Below are 19,896 nucleotides of genomic sequence, written 5' to 3' on the forward strand. Positions count from 1 at the left end.
CACAGTTTGTATGCTTGGTTTTGCTCAGCTTTAACGATTCAAAACATTAACTGTTTAAGCTAGTTTCAAACACAAGTTATCACATCCGGTTCCGGTCCGTCGGCTCATTAGGTCCCCGCTGGGCGCTAAATCCCCTTCCGCTCTTGCCAACGCTGCGACCGGTTTACTGCTCGATTGAACGGGCGAGGCGCCGCTTTCCTTAGACGACGGAATATGTTTAACTTCTCTCAACTGTACTGTCATATACAAATAACCCAAAGAAAGCTTAAATAATCGGGTTGGGGTCCTCCATGTTGCCGCTGCGGTGTCACCTTGAATTCTGCCTGCCCGGAAAGGCTGAACGTCGCTCGCGGTTACCGCAAAGCTGACCAATCCTTCTCGTGAACTTACTGCCACAACATTATTAGTTACATTGAATTACTGGCCGTCGTGCGGAGCTGGGTTATTTATTTAATTTAGCATTATCCTATGTCTCTTTTTTTTTCTTTTTTTTAATAGCCATTTTCTCCGTTTACGCCGGGTTCTAAAATGGGAGTAGTACTGCGGAATCTCCAGAAGGCGGTGCCTCTTCGCCGCGCCAGACTGCGCAAGGATGTTGACACACTGAGGCACATACTGGGCATCCATAAATTTGATCTGGGCATCGTTTGCGTGGACAACCACAGAATTCAGCAAATTAATAAGATTTACAGAAAGAAAAACGTGCCCACGGATGTCCTCTCGTTTCCATTCTACGAGGTAAATATGACTCATTTAGCTACATGCCAACATAGGAGAGTATCGCTCCTAAACAGTTTTAACTGAGTTCACTTTACATAGTTGCCCTTCAGTAAGAAGATACCAACTGGAATCTGGTAGTAGGGGAGTCACCAGAGTTGACCAATAATTCTGGACTTTTATTTTGTGTAGGACCTGAGGCCTGGCAAGTTGCCTTGCCCCCTTCATAGAGACGAGCTGAACCTCGGGGACATCTTCTTGGGGGTCGAGTTCGTGATGAAGCAGTGTAAAGAGGACTCCCTGGATTTGCACGGGACCCTTGCTGTGAGTTGCCATGTTTGACGTTGTCTAAGACAGTGTAACTGTGGCACCTCTTAGACCTTGGTTATTGGTTATTTTAATAGACATGTGTTTTTAATATATATTCAACCGTGTTATTGAATTACACCTAACCACCTGTCACGTGTTCAGATTTTGCAGCAGCTGAGTGTGTGTGTGCAGTGACACTAGCTGGCATTAACTGCTCCTCTTCCGCCTCATGCTTCAGGTTGTTACCGCGCATGGCATCTGTCATCTGTTGGGCTACAGACATGAGACAGAGGAAGAATGGACTGAGGTTTGTATGGGAAAACAAATTGTAAAAGGATCAGTTCAACCAAATTGCAATGTAACATTTCTCACAAAGCTTCTAGTATGGGATGTAGACATGCAGATAGGTTTGGTTTTATGTGTCCAAATGCATTTGTGACATTTCTGCCTCCACGCCAGTACACTTTGAGGCGAATCCTATTTATTTTTCCACTTACCACTGAAATTATTGTTGATCCGTATGATTGAGTGGCTTGTTTACACCAGTCAGGTGCCACCGAAAGTGAATTTTTTCGGCAGATAATTTTGTGAATTTGATAAACTAATTAAAATCGGAATGTTTTTGCCACGCTGTAAATAAATTGGGTAAATTGTTTTGCAGATGCTGCAGAAGGAAAGCTACATTTTAAGTGAGTACAACAGACTCACAGGGAGACATCTGGAGCCACTGATGAAGAAATGCAGTCAGGATAGGTGACAGTGACGAGTACCTGCTAACTTTACACTATTCCATACACTATGGTGCTTGATACCGTTGTTCACTCTCCTGACTCTATTCACCACAATCACAACCTGCAGCTACTGCTCTTAAGGACTTGGAGTGTCGTTGGAAGAGTTTTAAACATCAAATCAAAGGCTGTGCATTTCCACTGTAATATTTTCTTATTAAAATCTGCTTCAGGAAGAGTCCGTTGTGTATGAATGGTAGAAAAATAATAAAAAGCTGTTAATTTTTACCTCAAAGCATTTGGGACAGGATGTTCAGGAGGGCAATGTTTTAGAAATGGAAATCCAAGGCTGACTTAAAAAAGGAGAATCAATGTTTACCCTATGTTGCAAAAAATAGTAAATCTTTTGGCTTTTTATAAAGGAACAACTCATACTTGTACATTAAGGTTTAACAAACATTAAAAAGCAAGGAGGTCGTACAACTTTCAAAATAAAGCTTCTATACATATTTATAAAGGTTTTTTGGGGATGCACAAAGTCAAAATCCCAAAAGAATTAAAGGTAGGCTTTACTGAGAAGCTCAAACAGTTTGTTTTGGCTATTATGTTGTAGTCAACATGCTATACGCCCTAAAAAGGCTGCAGGTTGACTAAATTAAAGTTAAAGAACATCAAGACAATTGCGGTCGGGCTGCACAACCAGCTCTGCTCCCAGTAGACCACAAAACCACTACAATATTAAAAAAATACACTATGCAATAAGCTTATCTGCCTGTATTTACTTTCAGCAGAATCAATTTGTACCTGCTGTAATAGCAGGTTCATGTACGTTCATCGTGCAACAGAGTGCTGGACTTCCAGGAGTCCTAATAAAAGAAGTTTGACTGTGGATAACCTTTCAAACACTGGACTTGGAGTGTTGTTTAAGCATTTTATCCATCCATCCATCCATTATCAGCCGCTTATCCGGGGTCGGGTCGCGGTGGCAGCAGGTTCAGCAGGCCGACCCAGGCTTCCCTCTCACCCGCAACACTTTCCAGCTCATTCTGGGGGATCCCGAGGCGTTCCAAGGCCAGCCGGGAGATATAATCCCTCCAGCGTGTCCTCGGTCTTCCCCGGGGTCTCCTACCAGTTGGACGTGCCTGGAAAACCTCTAATGGGAGGCGTCCAGGAGGCATCCTGACTAGATGCCCGAACCACCTCAGCTGACTCCTTTCGACACGAAGGAGCAGCGACTCGACTCCAAGCTCCCTCCTGATGTCCGAGCTCCTTACCCTATCTCTAAGGGTGAGCCCGGCCACCCTGCGGAGGAAGCTCATTTCGGCCGCTTGTATTCGAGATCTCGTTCTTTCGGTCACGACCCAGAGTTCGTGACCATAGGTGAGGGTTGGAACATAGACCGACCAGTAAATGGAGAGCTTCGCCTTCCGGCTCAGCTCCCTCTTCACCAGGACGGACCGGTACAGCGCCTGTTTTATTGCTGCAGCCGCACCGATCCGTCTGTCGATCTCCCGCTCCACCTTACCCTCACTCGTGAACAAGACCCCGAGATACTTGAACTCCTTCGCTTGGGGTAGGCAGTTTGTCCCCACCTGGAGGGAGCAATCCACCGGTTTCCGGCAGAGCACCATGGCCTCAGATTTGGAGGCGCTAACTCTCATCCCTGCCGCTTCACACTCGGCTGCAAAACGCCCCAGTGAATGCTGGAGGTCACAATCCGAGGAGGCAAACAGGACCACATCATCCGCGAACAGCAGAGAGGCGATCCCGAGACTCCCGAACCGGATCCTCTCCGCCCCCTGGCTGCGCCTAGATATCCTGTCCATGAAAGTCACGAACAGGACCGGTGATAAAGGGCAGCCCTGGCGGAGGCCAACACCCACCGGGAACGTGTCTGACTTACTACCGAGGATACGAACACAGCTCCTACTGCAGGCGTACAAAGACCGGATAGCCCGTGCCAACGGGTCCGGCACCCCATACTCCCGCAGCACCCCCCACAAAAACCCCCGAGGGACCCGGTCGAAAGCCTTCTCCAAGTCCACAAAGCACATGTAGACTGGTTGGGCAAACTCCCAGGACCCCTCCAGTAGTCTTGCAAGGGTAAAGAGCTGGTCCACTGTTCCACGACCGGGACGGAATCCGCACTGCTCGTCTTGAATCTGAGGTTCGACAAGCGGTCGGAGCCTCCCTTCCAGCACCCTGGCATAAGCTTTTCCCGGGAGGCTGAGCAGTGTGATGCCACGATAGTTTGAGCACACTCTCCGGTCCCCCTTCTTGTAGATGGGAACCACCACCCCGGTCTGCCAGTCCATGGGCACTGTTCCCGACCCCCATGCGACACTGAAAAGGCGTGTCAACCAAGACAGCCCAACAATGTCCAGCGCTTTCAGCATCTCAGGGCGGATCTCATCCACCCCTGGCGCCTTGCCACCAAGGAGCTTTTTGACTACCTTAGCGACCTCTGCCAGGGATATGGGAGAAACCACCCCAAAGTCTTCCGGCGCTGCCCCCTCTCCGGGGGACATGTTAGCCGGGTTTAGGAGTTCCTCAAAGTGCTCTTTCCACCGCCCGACGATGTCCCCAGTCCGGGTCAGCAGTTCCCCCCCCCCTGCTGAGAACAGCCTGGGGTAGGCCCTGCTTTCCCTTCCTGAGCCGTCGGATGGTTTGCCAGAACTTCCTTGAGGCCAACCGAAAGTCCTTCTCCATGGCCTCCCCGAACTCCTCCCATGCCCGAGTTTTAGCATCCGCGACCATCGCAGCTGCAGCCCTTCTGGCCTGCCGGTACCCGTCAGCTGCTTCAGGAGACCCCTGGGCCAGCCAGGCCCGAAAGGCCTCCTTCTTCAGTTTGACGGCTTCCCTCACCCCCGGTGTCCACCACCGGGTTCTCGGGTTGCCGCCACGACAGGCACCGATGACCTTCTGGCCACAGCTCCGAGCAGCCGCGTCCACAATAGAGGCTTTGAACATGGTCCACTCGGGTTCCATGTCCCCAGCCTCCCTCGGGATTTGTGAGAAGTTCTTCCGGAGGTGGGAGTTGAAGACCTGCCAGACGTTCCCAGTTCACCCTCACTACACGTTTGGGCTTGCCAGGTCTTTCTAGCCGACTCCCCCGCCATCTGATCCAACTCACCACTAGGTGGTGATCAGTTGACAGCTCTGCTCCTCTCTTCACCCGAGTGTCCAAGACATACGGCCGCAGATCAGATGATACGACTGCAAAGTCGATCATTGATCTCCGGCCTAAGGTGTTCTGGTACCAGGTACACTTATGAGCCACCTTATGCTCGAACATGGTGTTTGTTATGGACAAACTGTGGCTAGCACAGAAGTCCAACAACAAAACACCATTCGGGTTCAGATCGGGCAAGCCGTTCCTCCCAATCACGCCCCGCCAGGTTTCTCTGTCATTGCCCACGTGAGCGTTGAAGTCTCCCAGGAGAACTATGGAGTCGGCAGGCGGCGCCCTTTCCAGGACCCCTCCCACCGACTCCAAGAAGGCCGGATACTCCGAACTGCTGTTCGGTGCATAAGCACAAACAACAGTCAGAGCTTTACTCCCTGCAACCCGTAGGCGCAGGGAGGCGACCCTCTCGTTCTCCGGGGAAAACTCCAACATAGCAGCGCTCAGCCGGGGGCTCGTGAGTATCCCCACTCCCGCCCGGCGCCTCTCACCCTGGGTAACTCCAGAAAAGGACAAAGTCCAACCCTTCTCCAGGAGCTTGGTTCCAGAGCCCATGCTGTGCGTGGAGGTGAGCCCAACTAAATCTAGCTGGTACCGCTCCACCTCCTGCACCAGCTCCGGCTCTTTCCCCGCTAGCGAGGTGACGTTCCACGTCCCTAGAGCTAGTCTATGCTGCCGGCGATCGGCTCGCCCAGGTCTCCTGCCTGGCCTGCCGCCCGGTCTGCATTGCACCCGACCCCGATAATTCTCCCCGCGGGTGGTGGGTCCACGGGGTGACTGCTGCTCCATGTTGTTTCTTCGGGCTGAGCCCGACCACCAGACGCTCGCCGACGAGCTCCCCTCCTGGGTCTGGCTCCGGGAGGGTGCCCCGGTTTCCCTTGTCCGGGCGAGGTAACTTTAGTCCGTGGGCTGCAATTCATCAGGGTTTTTTGAATCGCTCTTAGTCTGGGCTCTCCCCCGAGACCTGTTTGCCTTGGGAGACCCTACCAGGGGCTGACGCCCCGGACAACATAGCTCCCAGGATCACTGAGCCACTCAAACTCCTCCACCACGTTAAGGTGGCGATTCATTGGAGGAGCATTTTAAGTAACAAATTAAAAGCTGTGCACTTTCACTGTAATCTTTTATTAAAAACTGCTTCAGGAGGAATCAGTTGTGTATGAAGGGTAGAGAAAAAAAAGCTGTTTACCTCAAAGACATTTGACCCTCTCTACACAGCATTTGGGACAGGCCGTTCAGGAGGGCATGTTTCAGAAATGGAAATCCAAGGCTGACAAAAGGAGAATCAACTTGTACCTGCTGTTATAGCAGGTTTATGTGCAACAGAGCTGGACTTCCAGGAGTCCTCTAATACTAGTGCACACTTCCTTAAACTGGCCATCAAGAACAACAATTGGTTCATCCAGATATATTTTTTACGACCCATGTTTTACAACGATATAGATGTTCTGCTGTTGTGAGTTAAGGAAATAATTTGATGTGGACTCATGTGGCCATGTTTCAACAATGCACATTAATCACGGTGGACTGAAATGTGATTTAATTTTTACAGTGGTTACAAAAAAAAGCTGAACAACCAGTGTCTAGTACATAAGCAAGCACGCCTGATAGGAACTAGTTGAACAGGGTTAGCAGAGGTCTACGGTGTCAAATACTGAATACTGGCCGTACATATATGGTGACTTTAAAGGCTGAAGCTAGCTTTCCTGGTGGTCTTGTTTAATTAGAATTACTTCTTTCTGCCACGGCATAACTTGATGGGTTGATTCACACATCAACCCTATGTTGTAATAAATAGAAAATCTTTTGGCTTTTTATAAAGGAAAAATCATACTTGCACATTGAGGTTTGACAAACATTAGAAAGCAAGGAGGTTGTACAACTTTCAAAGTAAAGCTCGTATACATATTTATAAAAGTTTTTTTGGGAGGCACAAAGTCAAAATCCCAAAAGAATAAAAAGGTATGCTTTACTGAGAAAAGCTTAGTAAAAACAGGGTTTGTCGTCAAGCTTACAGATCTTTTTCAAATCTATAATATGGAGACAACCACACACAGAAATTAGTTCATAAGTCAAGCACAGAAAACTTGGAAAACATCCACACGCTCTGACAGAAAGCTGATTTGAAATGGCCAGTTTGCGCCAGAACATAAATATTGCACCAAATGTACCCGCTAAATACAACACCCCTCTAACTCTAGAATAGCTTATACTCCACCATAGAATATATCTTTATTTAGTTTATAAGGGAAATAAAGGGTCTGCAAAACATACAATCCATGAAACACCAGTAGCATCTGGCGTTCGGTAGTTGCATTTAAGTGAAAGCCTGAGTAAACGGCTTTAAAGTTGGAAGAAGTATATCAAGAAAGAAAGAGCTTTACAAAACAGTTGTTTGATGAAAATCATAGCAAAGGAAATCTCTAGCCCCAAAAACATGGAGGCAAAATTTGATCCACTGAACATTTTTAACTGCATTTCTGGTATCTTAAAGAGTCTCGACAGTTCAGTACCCGAGATGGCATTCACAGGTGCTAAGTTAGCAGGGCATTTAGCGTTTCGTAGAGGAAAAGAAGTGCCTGAAGACGACCAAAGAAGGACGGCAACCAGTAGTACTCAAGGTTGTTCAGAGGAGAGCTCCAACTACGAGGGTTCAGCTGAGGGTGTGGACGTGGGCAGCTGTCCAAAGATGTAGCGTTCAGAGCGGCTGCAGGACGTTCCTCGCTGCCTCTGGAGTGGTGTTGACTCCAGATCTCTCCATTTCAGACAGCTGCTCAAACACATCCCTGAGGACACACAAGGTAAAAACGTGTCAGAGCAAACACTCATGTAATGCCCACCGACACAAACGCACATCACAATATACTATGCGTTTCACTCCTCTAGGGTTGACGATGCAGCTTAAAGATTCAAAGCAATTGTAATTCATCCAACACACAACGGTGCACCAACTCTGTGCGTAACAAAGAAAAACCCCAGACAGATCGAGGCGGTTAATTAAGGATCGAGCAGTTTATTATGGGCTCATAAGCAGAGGAAAAAAAAGACACTCACTTATGCATGTAGAAGAAGATGTATCCACTGCGGTCCCGGTCTCGCTGCACAGCGGCTTCCTGTGTGCGCGACACGTCCAGGTCATTGTAGGTCAGCCATGACTGCTTCTTCATGTCGTACACGTCACTGATGTAATGGCCTGTGGTGGAGAATAAAGGGTATTTGTGGACACTGAGGAATGGAAGTGGTGTGTCATGGTATTCCTGAAGCAGGCAGAATGTCTTCCCAACAAAAGACTACACTCCCTTATAAAAGTGCAGCAGCAGATACAACCACACAGATAAGTGAGTCAGGGTTGGTGCATCTCTAGACAGAAGCAGAAAAACACACAAGTGCTCACCAGAAGAGGAGCTGCTCCCAATGTGACTGACAACACTGATGAGTCGAAAAGAGTTGGCCACGTCTCCGCTCTGTGGATTACAACATTTATAATGAAGTTACTATGTATCAAAACGGTTCAGTGTTTCCAATGTATACTGTACATTACAAGTACAGCTAGAAAAGTTAGCTACACTACTACCTTCTTTTATAAATTACTGGATGTTTGTTGTACACAATAGTTGCTTTTCAGTTTACAAAAATGAAAAGAAAAACAAGTATTTTACTTAAGATAGACCATTCCACTGGTTTACAATCATAGGGCAGACGTTGGTACCTCAGCGTTCCTCTTCAGGTTCTCAGCCTCCGCTTCAGTGTACTCCATGTCCAGCACGTCCTCGTTGCCAGAATCATCATCTGAGCACAGTAACTCAGGCAGAGAGTTGTTAAATTCTGTTGAGTGAGAGATATTGATACTGGTCAGGCATTTTCCAAGCAATGAGCACGATTTTCCACTCATGTTATCGGCCTAAAACCTTTTGCTTGTGTAAAAAGCAATGGATAAAGTGAAATTAAATTTAGACCCGTGTTCTGTCAATACTTTATGCCACATAGAAGTGGTGAACATAATCTGAACGCTGGGACACTGATGATTCATTTGATTAATTAAATTAAGGTCTCCCAATTTTCAGGTTGATACCAGTTGTTACACAGATTTGGTGATACATTAAACAGTATCTTACCACAAAAGAAATTAAAAAGGATAAAGAAAAATCACTCCAAAATACCACATTAAGACCCAAAGAATTGGATAGAGATAGAACCCATTTAATTCAGATATCTTGAGCTGCGAGGTCAAGGGACCCCGTCTTCCTTTGCCAAAATTCTGCTTAGCTTTGGAGCGTTATTCTGCCCCTTTCTGGCGAGCTGGCACGAGGTGCTCTACGTTCATGATACCAGCATCTTCACGTTAGCTTTAAGATTGAACCCGCTAAAGCATTTTGAAGACAGTAATGTCGGCAGAGGGTTAAACATACCTAAAAATCTACCAGAGACGAGTACTGCCAACGGAAACCAGCACCAAACAAAATATAGATGGTTCTTGGTCCGCTAAAGACGCCCAGCAACAGCCAAAAGATGTTTGCTTTCCAGAGATCATCAGAGTTCATGAGTTTCAACAGTCCCCTACTCAAAATTCAGTAAATCTTGGTTCATACCTTGCAAACTGAGCTCAGTGGCCCTCTTCAGTTCGTCATCCTCTCTCAACTCTTGAGCCTCCTACATGGGGTGAAGTGGAGACACGGTATAACAATGAGATTTCTGAAATTTCAACATTGTTCTTTCACTCAGGCCACATCTGCTTGCTCATAAGATGATTGCGATGACAAACTAATTAAGATCCTTTAAGTAAACAAAAAAAGTATACGCTTCAGTGAGATCAATGATATTTTCAACAAAGTACTTTAATGTAACACCAGTTGAGCCTGGAAAGTTACAACATAACATTACTCAATAAAGGACGGGAAAAGGAAAAAAAATATGCATATTAAATTAAGGTATTCTAATGGCGTCATGGTGCTACGACAGTATTTAGACGCAGCACCTTTGCTTCAGTCTTAAAGAAAAGCCCTGCGCAGATGTCATGTGATCTTACATGCTCCTGGAGACTCTGAGCCAAAGCCTGCTGTAGCTCCTGTTCTTCCCTCTCCTGATCCAGACTGTACTGCTGGACCCACTCCAGTTCGCCTTGCTGCTGCACGCTCTCTGGAGTCTGGTTCTCCTTGTTCTCGTCCATGGTCAAGTCCAGGGAATCCAGCACATCTACACAACATCAACCCATACACAAGTTAGTTAACGTAATAAATGAAATACGAGTGAAGTTCTCTCCACTGTAAGACCCATATGCCCGAGTTTGATAATAGCAATGCTACTTTGCGTAAGGCGTATATTTAAAAACACAGTTTTTGTGTCTATGCAGAAAGCCAGATTGATTCCAGTGAAGTGTGACCTAGCAAGACAATCGACATATGCAGTACTAGTCATTGTAATACATTTTACTATGTGACATTCATGCTACCCCTCTAATATACTGGGTTTAATTTTAAAAAGACAAAATAAAACAGGGCTGCCCCCGGTATCAACCCCATTTCCTGAATGTCTTAACCAAAAGGACGTTGGACTACCTGAAGGCTGTTTGCTTTCGGTTTCCAGCAGATCTGTATGATAGGCCAGGTCATGGGCATCTGAATCCCCAAACCCCGTGTCTGGGCTGCTGGTTGGCTCATCCTCCAAGAGGGGTGGAGCCGAGAGCCCGGCCTCTTGACGACTCATCTCCAGCACGGCTGCCAGCATTTCATCATCATTTATGCCACTGAAGTCTGCTGAATCTACAGCTGCTCCTCTCTGAGGACACATGAAACGGTGTCTAAACAGCAACAGACAAAACAGGAGGCTGAATCATAATTGACATGTCTGTCACAGCGAACGCTTACCTCTTCCGGGCGGTCATCATCATCAGGCAGACAGCTGCTGAGGCGTCGCTTGCGGCTCGCAATTACCTTTCTGTTCTCTTCTTCACAGTCGGAGTCCAGGAGAATAGAAGTGCAGCTGGAGTTGGCCACTTTCCCTCCAATCCTACTACGAACACACATACACAGCAATAAGCTCCGTGATTGAATTCATAAGCAAAAAGGAAAATCCAGTCTGGGCGCATTTTATGACTTTTTCTTAGTCATGCAATATGTAACAGATAACACTTTAAAGAAGTTTGTTTTTAGCAACTGTCTTAATAACTACCACGGGTCTTTTATCAAGGCAGTCGAACACAGAACAAGTTGCAACACACTTAAGAGCTTTACTAAAGCCGTGTTCATGTGATCTTTTTGGCTACATTAACATGTGGCTGTTTTAACATTTTGAGATGGGTGTGAGATCCAGCAATAAACGGCGGAGCCAAAATACAGACACTTAAGGACAAACATGTTCCCATTGAAACTTTAAAACAACAATTTTTGATGCCATTTCAGCACAAACTCATCCATTATATTATATATGGCTTTCAATCTAGAGCCCTGGCTCCAACATTGTAGTAAGAGTAACAATGAGTATTTGGTTGTTGAAGTTGCTTAAAAGATTTAACTCAGTGAAAGTGGCAGACTTTATAGTATGTCATTTTATGGCCGTTTTTTTTAACGTCATTTCCTCTTAGGACGTCAGAGCAACGTAGCTTCATTATTTGAACTGGCAGTACTTACCGAAGAGGTGCTGTGGAGGAGTTGACCAATTGAGACGTTTTGAGTGTTCTTGACCTTTGAGAAAAACATGAACATTTTTAAAAACCTTTGCCTCTCTCAGTCAAATTGAATGCATTCAAGTAAACAACCAAGTGAATTATCCCAAAACTCTGGATGTAATTACCCATTATGTCTAATGTTTAAATGCATCATTTACACATTATAATTGAATGGTATTTAGGACTTCTTACATGGCGGTTTGGGAACTCCAGCCGAGACTTAGGGGGGGTCGTGTGGATTCAGCGCAGTGGGACAGCAGGGTCAGGTATCGGGGAATCACCACCTGCTGGCCCAGCTTGCTGTTCATAGACAGCTGAGCATTAAAGCTGTACCGTTTCAGGTGTAGGATAAGCACCCTGCGGGGAGAACAGATCCATCACAAATCAGAACATAATTTCTTTGTTCGTCAAGTGCTTCTTTTATTCTACTAGTGACCAATGGATGCTTACAGGAAGTACCAGTCGTGGTTCTAATATAACGTTTGAAATGCAGTGCGTGTCCGCTCAACTCTGAAATATGTTCAACTGCAAGCGTTTGAAAATGAACGCAACATCTTTGCATTGTGAATTTGCATTGCACTCCCTATAGCCTGTGTGTAAATACCTGGGCAGTTTGCTGAATTTATGCAGAACACTCGCTGATTTCCCGTTGCACTTTTCACACGAGTACTCAATTTCCTCCATCTGCAAAAGGAAAAAGTAACTTCTATCATGACGCATTTAATTGTTATACATCTAGCTGAGGCCTGTTGCTTACTACATTTCTGTAACAATCTTGGAAAAAGAACAAAGAGGAATGTTTTATAGAAATTGATTTGAACTATGGCATGTTTATAGAAAGAGTAGAAAGTCATACCCTGAAAAAGAGATCCAGAGAATCTTGAATGGAGCGAAGTGGGAGGGTTTTCTTTCGCCGCGGTAGGTCGATGGACAAGTCGTTGAATTGCTCTCGCTTGGTCACTACCTCGCCACATCTGCAAAACAACATGAAACTATGAATGGACATGTGTTTTCGCCAGCGAAACCATCAGTCAAATACATTATAAAAGACACATTGCAAGGACAAAGTCAGGTGACCAAGCAGGAGACAGGCCTCACCCTTTGCAGGTGATGGTGTGCTGCACCTCAAACTCCATGTTGACTGCCACAGGGCAGGTGTAGATGCGGGAGGTGTCCACCTCTTCACCAGGCTCTGCCTTGCCTGCCGATGACGTTGCCTCCTGGCCGTTCTCACACGCCACAGAGGACGATGGAGACGCTGCAGCTTCGTTTGTCCAGCTCTTATTCATTTTCTCCACATCGTCCTTTAACTGGTCCAAACACTGGCTCAGGAACTCGTGAGCATCCTGGTAAACGACGTGAAACGCATGGACTTAATTAAGCACAATTAATGAATATATGAGAGCCATGTTCCGATGGGACATACACAACTGAGACAGACCTATCTACATAGCCCACATACTATAAAAAAGGTGCCGTTACTAAATATTGATTTGAAGAAGTTAGAAATGTATGCAGTGAATTATTGTGTTGTATATTTGTACACACTTTGGATTTGTTTTTATAGATTTGTTTTGACATAACTTTTAACTCGAACATTTCAGAGCTCCACAAACAAACAATTCTATATTTTCTGATGTGAGACATGACATCCATCTGTAACGACGACAGAACATTTGATCTATTAAGGCACTCTCACGTAGCAGTAGACAACAACTGCTCTGAGCTATTGATTCTTGAGGGACATCTTACATTCTGCATGTTTCCAGAGAAACGCTCAGCTGTAGAGGAGATGGCACTCTTCACTTTCCTCAGGAGGTCCTTCTTCGTCTCTGGACAGCCCACGTCCTTCTTGACCATGAGGTGAGCAAAACGCCTGCAGGCAATGACGGTATCACACAGAATAAACTACTTTCAGGCAGGTTTTTTTCAAACGGAGTCCATTAAAATACGCATTAATTAACAAATGATTTAAACAAAAACGTGCCGAAGCCCGCTTTAACGATCTGATAACACAAATCAATCTGGCCTGTCTACAAACACTAACGTAGTACCTCAGCAATGCATTGATGGGCAACTTCTTCCAGGGGATGCTCTGCCTCAGCATGTCACTGCTGAAGGAAGGGAGGCTGAAGAGGGACTGCAGGATGGCGTTCATATAGCAAGTGTTGCCCAGGTTGGAAAATCTGTGAAATATCAATGACAGGATTTACACAATGGATGAGAGAGAAATATTTTTTGGCCTTGAATTTGGAAAACAGAAATTCCAACACAACTCCTTCTAGGGCTTAAAAAAAAAAAAAAAACTGGCCCTTGGGAGACATTTCTCTCTCTCACATAAACAGCCTCTACAGATCTTTCTTGGTCATCCTTTGGGTTCACAACAATGAAAATAAACACAATCCAGTCTCTCTTCACACACAGACTGCTTATGCTCACATTTAGTGCAGCCCATCCGGCTTATTCTTACCCTTGCAGTGGGGGCTGAGGCTGGGCCAGAGTGGAGGGCCGCTGCTTGTTCCAGCCACCGTAATCCAGAGAGGTGCGTACCTTCTTGAAGGGAGTAGAGTGATTGGGCAGCATGAGGCTTCTCTTGGCTGTCGTGGTCTGAGCTGTACTCGATGGCCTTTTAGTAAAGATTATACAGATGTGAATCAGTGGCCCCACAATGATTTGATGCTTCAACTTGACAATTACATTTAAGTACAACTAAAATGTGCCAATTCAATTTTAAGAAACTACAGAAGCTCACCTGTCCAAGAAAGAATGGCTCTGGCTGTAGTCTTTAGTCACAGATCGGCTCCCATAGAATGACGTTGGCTGAAGGGGAGTTGAACTCAGTGGAGCTGAGGGAAAATGAAGCATAAAGTAAATTTTAGGTCTGAATATACAAGTTAATGTTCTATAGATTCAAATTCTGTAAAGTTTTAAATAAAAAACAAGCTACAAAGACTTTTGTTTGTTTACTGTAATACAGCTTTTATTCTTTTACATTACATTTATATTAGTAAGCTGACATAACTGCTTGGTATCTTAATTGCTCAAATTTAAGGTGACTAAAAATGGCAACCATATTTTCTGTTTCGGCAACAAAGAGCTGATGCCTGGTTGCCAAGATGGCATCCTTTTTTTTAAAGTTTGTGTTGAGCACTGATCGGTAAATATATCATGCTAGACATAAGCAGCAATATATAGGTAGTCTTGCTAACGAGTTGTGGATGTCAAAGATTACCAGAGCTCCTGTGCTCTTCTGCCTGCTTCAGCTTGTCTTTGCAGCTCAGTAGAAACTTCCTGGATGGATCCGAAGTGGCCTTGTTGTTGCTAAAGACAAGTATATAGATAATAGGATATTTTCACCAAATAAGAAAAATAATACAAATACCTAGATACAGTCTGACAATAGGTTTCTGAAGTCAGGTCCTTCCAACAACCACTAACGATAAGTCTAGGCAGTGAAGCTTGTAGCTTTTACCTTGATGAGTCATTTTCCTTGGGGTAGTCCTCAGACATGTCACTTTCCGAGGTATGGAGTCTCTTTCTCTTCTCGCTCCTGAAAAACAGTGACATTCGTGTTACAAGCCTGAACTGACCATTCCTAAACAGAACAGAAAGACAAAAAATGTAAAGTACCTCATCAGGACAACGGTCATATACAGTACAGGAAGATTGTCACAAGGAATACCTGCCAAAGGCCGGTCATCGGTAGAAAGTACACAAACAGTAACGCAGTGCTTTTACGTTGTTAAAAAACAAATACAGACCACAGCAAGTTTAAAGTTTCCGTAGGCTGAGCTCATTCGTAATGATGCCACGCTTCATCACCTCATCAAATTGATCAGATTAATTCATTTGCATACCAACATTAATTTCCATCATACCTGTTCTCAGAGAGTCCAGTGCGAGTGGGAGTGGAGGCAGCTCTACTCGGGCTGCCCAGGGGCTTTCGCGGTGTCGTGTCCTCTCTGCCTTCTGCACTCAGCCGCCTCGGTGTTGTCTGGAAGAGGTGAGGAAATGTCAGTCAAATGTTAGTGGACACAGTTAAAAAAACATGGGGCTTTCTTGCTCACCTGTCTCTCCCCTGAGGGATTGGTTTCATTTTTTGCAGAATGGTTCCCGAGCACACTGAAGTTTGCACTTCCGTGGGATGATTTTAAAACTGCCAAGTAAAAAAAATAAGAAATCAGGACAAAGCATGTGGGAAAAAATATATTCTTTGAACAACTTAGTCTGGGTTTGTAAATCCCGACGCAAAAAAACATCATTTTTAGTTTGAAGCTAAAACAACCTGTGGCCTCTCCATTGATAATCCAAGACGCACCGACGAAGCGGCAGCTGATTGTTGATGACGGTTGAGCATCAGTCTTTTTTGAGACATTTTTACACAGTGGTGCTGTCAAGATAGCCAAATTGTGACTTTAATACAATGCTACGGCTAAATTACTCGATGACGAGACTGAAATTATAATGGCAATGATCTAAAACGTCAGGGAGTGTGATGGAACAATTGTTGACAGAACCTGGAATGAATTAAAAATGTAGGAATTAAACAATGTACACGTATGTATATGTATCTGATGTCGCTCATATTTTAGTTTGTGATGTCTTTGATATTTAATTTCATATTTACAAACGGATATCACACTGAAGAGTTTAAAAATACTTAAAAATAGTGGTGTCATTCTTGCTGCCGGACTGCTTTCCCCCCGCCGTCCACATGTTACTGAGAAATATGGTGAAATAATACCTAAAACATGTGCTCTTTGGTGGTTTATGCATTTGCTGAATTAAAAAGAGATGCTTGGACGTATTCAAAGACGGTGAATCTAATTTCATCAGTAGATTTGGGTGTAATTTGAGCCGGTTTGTTATATTCTGTGTCATTTTTTTAACGACACCAGTTTAGCACGGGACCGTATCTGATATTACAGCTTCTAATATATATATATATATATATATATATATATATATATATATATATATAAAAAATATAGTTTGTTGTATTTATGAAATTATAGAACAAGAATAAAGACTTTTTTTAACATTGTATTGCTATTTTACCTGTTTATAACTATCAAACAAAAAATAGTCATGTGTCGGCTACATTAGGTTAATTAAAACACAACTATACAGACCCTCAGTACTATCTATAGTTGTGGCTCATGTGGTAGAGTGTTTGCCCTGTAACTGCAAGGTAGCAGGTTCGATACCTGTCCTCTTCAGTGAGTTTTACATTTTAAACGCATATCTTTTGCTACGTTTCCACTGAGCGTCCTCCTCACTAGAGCACCGCAAACGGAGGACTGATCCGTGTTTACTAATGGACGCATCAGTGTCTCATGAGCTGACACAGAACCAGCAGCAGCAGTAGTGATCCACTTCCTGAAAGTATATCTACTATACTCAGTTTGCTGCAGCAGTTGAGGAATCGCTCTTCTGCACTCATCTGCGCGTGAGGGCGGGGCTCTGAATCACGAGTAGCAGCTGCAGGGGCGGAGGCTTGACAGCGACGTGACGCACATTTTAGTGAAAGAAATATTTAAACATTTATTTTTATTTTCAGTGACCCAATATCACCTAAAACTCCAAGATAAGAGGACTTCCCTTTAAAAGTTTTTCCACTGGGCAAAAAAAAAGTTGTCTTTTTTTTTTTGTCAAAGCCTTAGTGAGCCACAACAGACGGGCTAAAGAGCCGCATGCGGCTCCGGAGCCGCAGGTTGCCGACCCCTGGTTTAGACGTACTCATGTTCTTTAGGGAATAGACTGTCAGAAAACTACAAATCTGAATAAAATGTAACAGTTTCAAGCTTGATTTAATCTGGCCATTCTTTAACTAAGGATATGTCAAAGTCCAACTGAAAAAAACATTAAGTTATTTATTTAGCAGCCAAATACTGTAAACGTGTTTTTAAATAAATTTTTCCGAAAAAGGGTATTTGGTGAAATATAACTAATGCCCTTGTGTGTCTCGTTGCCGATTCAACATTACCTCGAGAAATACAACCAAAGCAAAGTCGTCCCAACAGGCTGCGAACCATCAACAAAGCTTAGAATGTTTTTTAAATGAGCAGTGGTGTAATTACTTGGCTTTCCCAGCTTCAGTTTTTCCAGGTACTCTTTAGTCTTCTGAAGCAAACTCGGTGGTATCTTGTCAAGGACGATGACGTTGCTGTCCTTCAAAGTCAGCATGATTCGACTCAATTTCTGGTTCACCGTCTTCAAGTTTTGGTTCAGCTGAGGGCAAGAAAACAATACTAGATTAGTGTTTCCACTAGGTTGTCTGCTTTGGACCAGCGGATGCGTCGGGGGAATGAAGACACCCATTCTACCGCAGACCAAATTTAGTTGTTAAAAATGAATACTATAAATATTCTCTGGTCAAGCTGGTCTGCTCAGCTAAAAACAAAAAAACACAAAATTATACAGCATGGCGTTCGCTATCACGCCTGTTTGTAACCAGTATCAACGACGTCAACTTCACGTCACCTGTCTCTCCTCAGCTCTTGTGAAAAGTTAGCAGCGGCGCACATAATTCTGATATAATAAATATAGGACAAACACTGAATATAGTCAAATTAATTTATTGATTATAGTTGTATTTATTTGGTACGTTTGTTTATATATAATCACAATTGAATACTTTCGTAGCCCATTAATGTTATGCTTAAATTAATTTACATTATGTTCCTTTCTAACTTAAGTTATGTTTAATTTTGTACATTTCACAGCATTAATGCTTCCATGACTTAATCTTGCTGAGCTAAGAACAAGCATCACCAAACAACTAGCATCCATATCACATGACGTCCTTGATGCGTATATCATAAAAAGGGAGAAAAATTCAAGACTTTTCTGATGACCTTTCAACAGATGAAACGGTTTCCAAATATTGAAGTGGTGGATCTCAAAATATTACAACGACAAGCGTCACAAATGCACAGCTCCAGAACGCAATCATCGTTTGTCACAGTTGCACCCATTATTAAATATACACAAACTGAACCATACCTGGAAGGTTTTGGAAGCTCCGCCACAGTTGAATCTTATACAGAGGTTGACTTTGTTCTCCTTCTCCAGAATCTCAAAAGTTCCCTCTTTCCATCTGGTGGTGCCCATGTCCAGGCTGGTTATACGGATCTTCACAGCGCCACCGCTGGAGAGTTTGGGCATTACGGTTGTCATGGCTTCTATCCAGTTGGTGCACTTTGGAGGCTGCGACTTGCGATCAAACAAATCCTATACAAGAGGGAAATTAAATAATCAGCGTCATTACAACCACAGGGTGTCATTTACATCCCACCATCTGTGTATAGTCTCCATAAATTAGATTAAAAATGTCATGCTTTAACCATATCAGTGACACCGAATTACCACACTTGCCGGAGCGAGATGACAAGCTAATGAGCTCAATGATAAAACAAACAAATCTGACTGCACTTATATTGGACGGCATATTGAAGTCAACAAAATGCTTGCAATTATGTTACTCAGCGGATGACAACTATGAATAACACAAGTAAGCCAAGCCGCTGTGGGCAACGCTTTACTAGTGCTCGCTTGTTTAAAGTCACAACAAACTCAACCGCATGCAACACAACGTAGGCGTCACACTCCCAGCGACATTTTCAAACAGACATGGACGAATGTTTCACAAAGTGAAGGAACTCATCCCACTCGTGTTAGCTGGCTAGCGGTCCCGGTAGGAGTCAACGTAGCCCGGTCTGCGTTAGCCATCACACTAACCCGATGGCCAGCCTGAGCCGCGGCTGCGAGACGCACGAGCCAGTGCGACCAGCGTCCCGCGCCTCTCGCTTGGTGCACGTTTGTCTTGACAAGACGAAAATAATCAGATCGGGACACTAACGTGACGGCCGAGCCGAGCGTCCAGGACGTGGACGTCGTCCCCTCGTCTACAGACGCTGAATGGAGGGGAGGCCGACATTAGCAGGTCGGCTAGTCCGCTAGCGGGAACTAGCTAACTGGCTAATTTGCCTGATTGTAATTTGGTGATGAAAACACTCTCGTAGTTTTGGTAAATCGTCGCAGTTCTTTACCTGTCGACGATACGCAGTCGCCTTTGAACTTGTAAACCAATGCAACGTCTCCGTAGGTCCTCCGAGGGCAGAAAGTTTGTTTTGCCGGCATTCACCTGCTCCCCAATACGTATGTTGTTGACAGTGGACCCGCACACGACGCCTCCCAACACTGCGCGATGATGGCGGGAATGTGAAAATTGACAACGGAAATGATCCCCGAGAGTGCGTCCTACTCTCGCGATATCTCAGCCGGTTTGTATT

At 44.6% G+C, this 19,896-nt stretch overlaps 2 protein-coding genes across 2 annotated transcripts; one reads left to right on the forward strand and one right to left on the reverse strand.

Annotated features, from left to right (window-relative positions):
- The first annotated feature begins 322 nt into the window (after nt 1-322).
- On the forward strand, nt 323-1,976 carry ybey (ybeY metalloendoribonuclease). Its single transcript, XM_079231018.1, has 4 exons — nt 323-738; nt 910-1,041; nt 1,265-1,333; nt 1,688-1,976. Exons 1-4 carry the CDS (start codon nt 529-531, stop codon nt 1,781-1,783), a joined length of 507 nt encoding a protein of 168 aa, XP_079087144.1. The 5' UTR covers nt 323-528; the 3' UTR covers nt 1,784-1,976.
- Nucleotides 1,977-7,551: 5,575 nt separating this feature from the next.
- On the reverse strand, nt 7,552-19,776 carry usp37 (ubiquitin specific peptidase 37). Its single transcript, XM_079231016.1, has 24 exons — nt 19,654-19,776; nt 18,608-18,835; nt 17,683-17,833; nt 15,670-15,758; nt 15,481-15,596; nt 15,075-15,152; nt 14,835-14,923; nt 14,355-14,448; nt 14,073-14,228; nt 13,657-13,788; nt 13,355-13,478; nt 12,701-12,948; nt 12,459-12,576; nt 12,207-12,286; nt 11,795-11,959; nt 11,565-11,618; nt 10,803-10,947; nt 10,494-10,713; nt 9,965-10,131; nt 9,528-9,588; nt 8,648-8,763; nt 8,333-8,402; nt 7,993-8,131; nt 7,552-7,724 (listed from the first exon to the last, which is right to left on the reverse strand). The coding sequence occupies exons 2-24, from the start codon at nt 18,779-18,781 to the stop codon at nt 7,637-7,639; spliced, it is 2,874 nt and encodes a 957-aa protein (XP_079087142.1). The 5' UTR covers nt 18,782-18,835; nt 19,654-19,776; the 3' UTR covers nt 7,552-7,636.
- Nucleotides 19,777-19,896: the final 120 nt, after the last annotated feature.

This window comes from Taurulus bubalis (genome assembly GCF_910589615.1).
Source record: "Taurulus bubalis genome assembly, chromosome: 15".
NCBI classification, from domain to species: Eukaryota; Metazoa; Chordata; class Actinopteri; order Perciformes; family Cottidae; genus Taurulus; species Taurulus bubalis.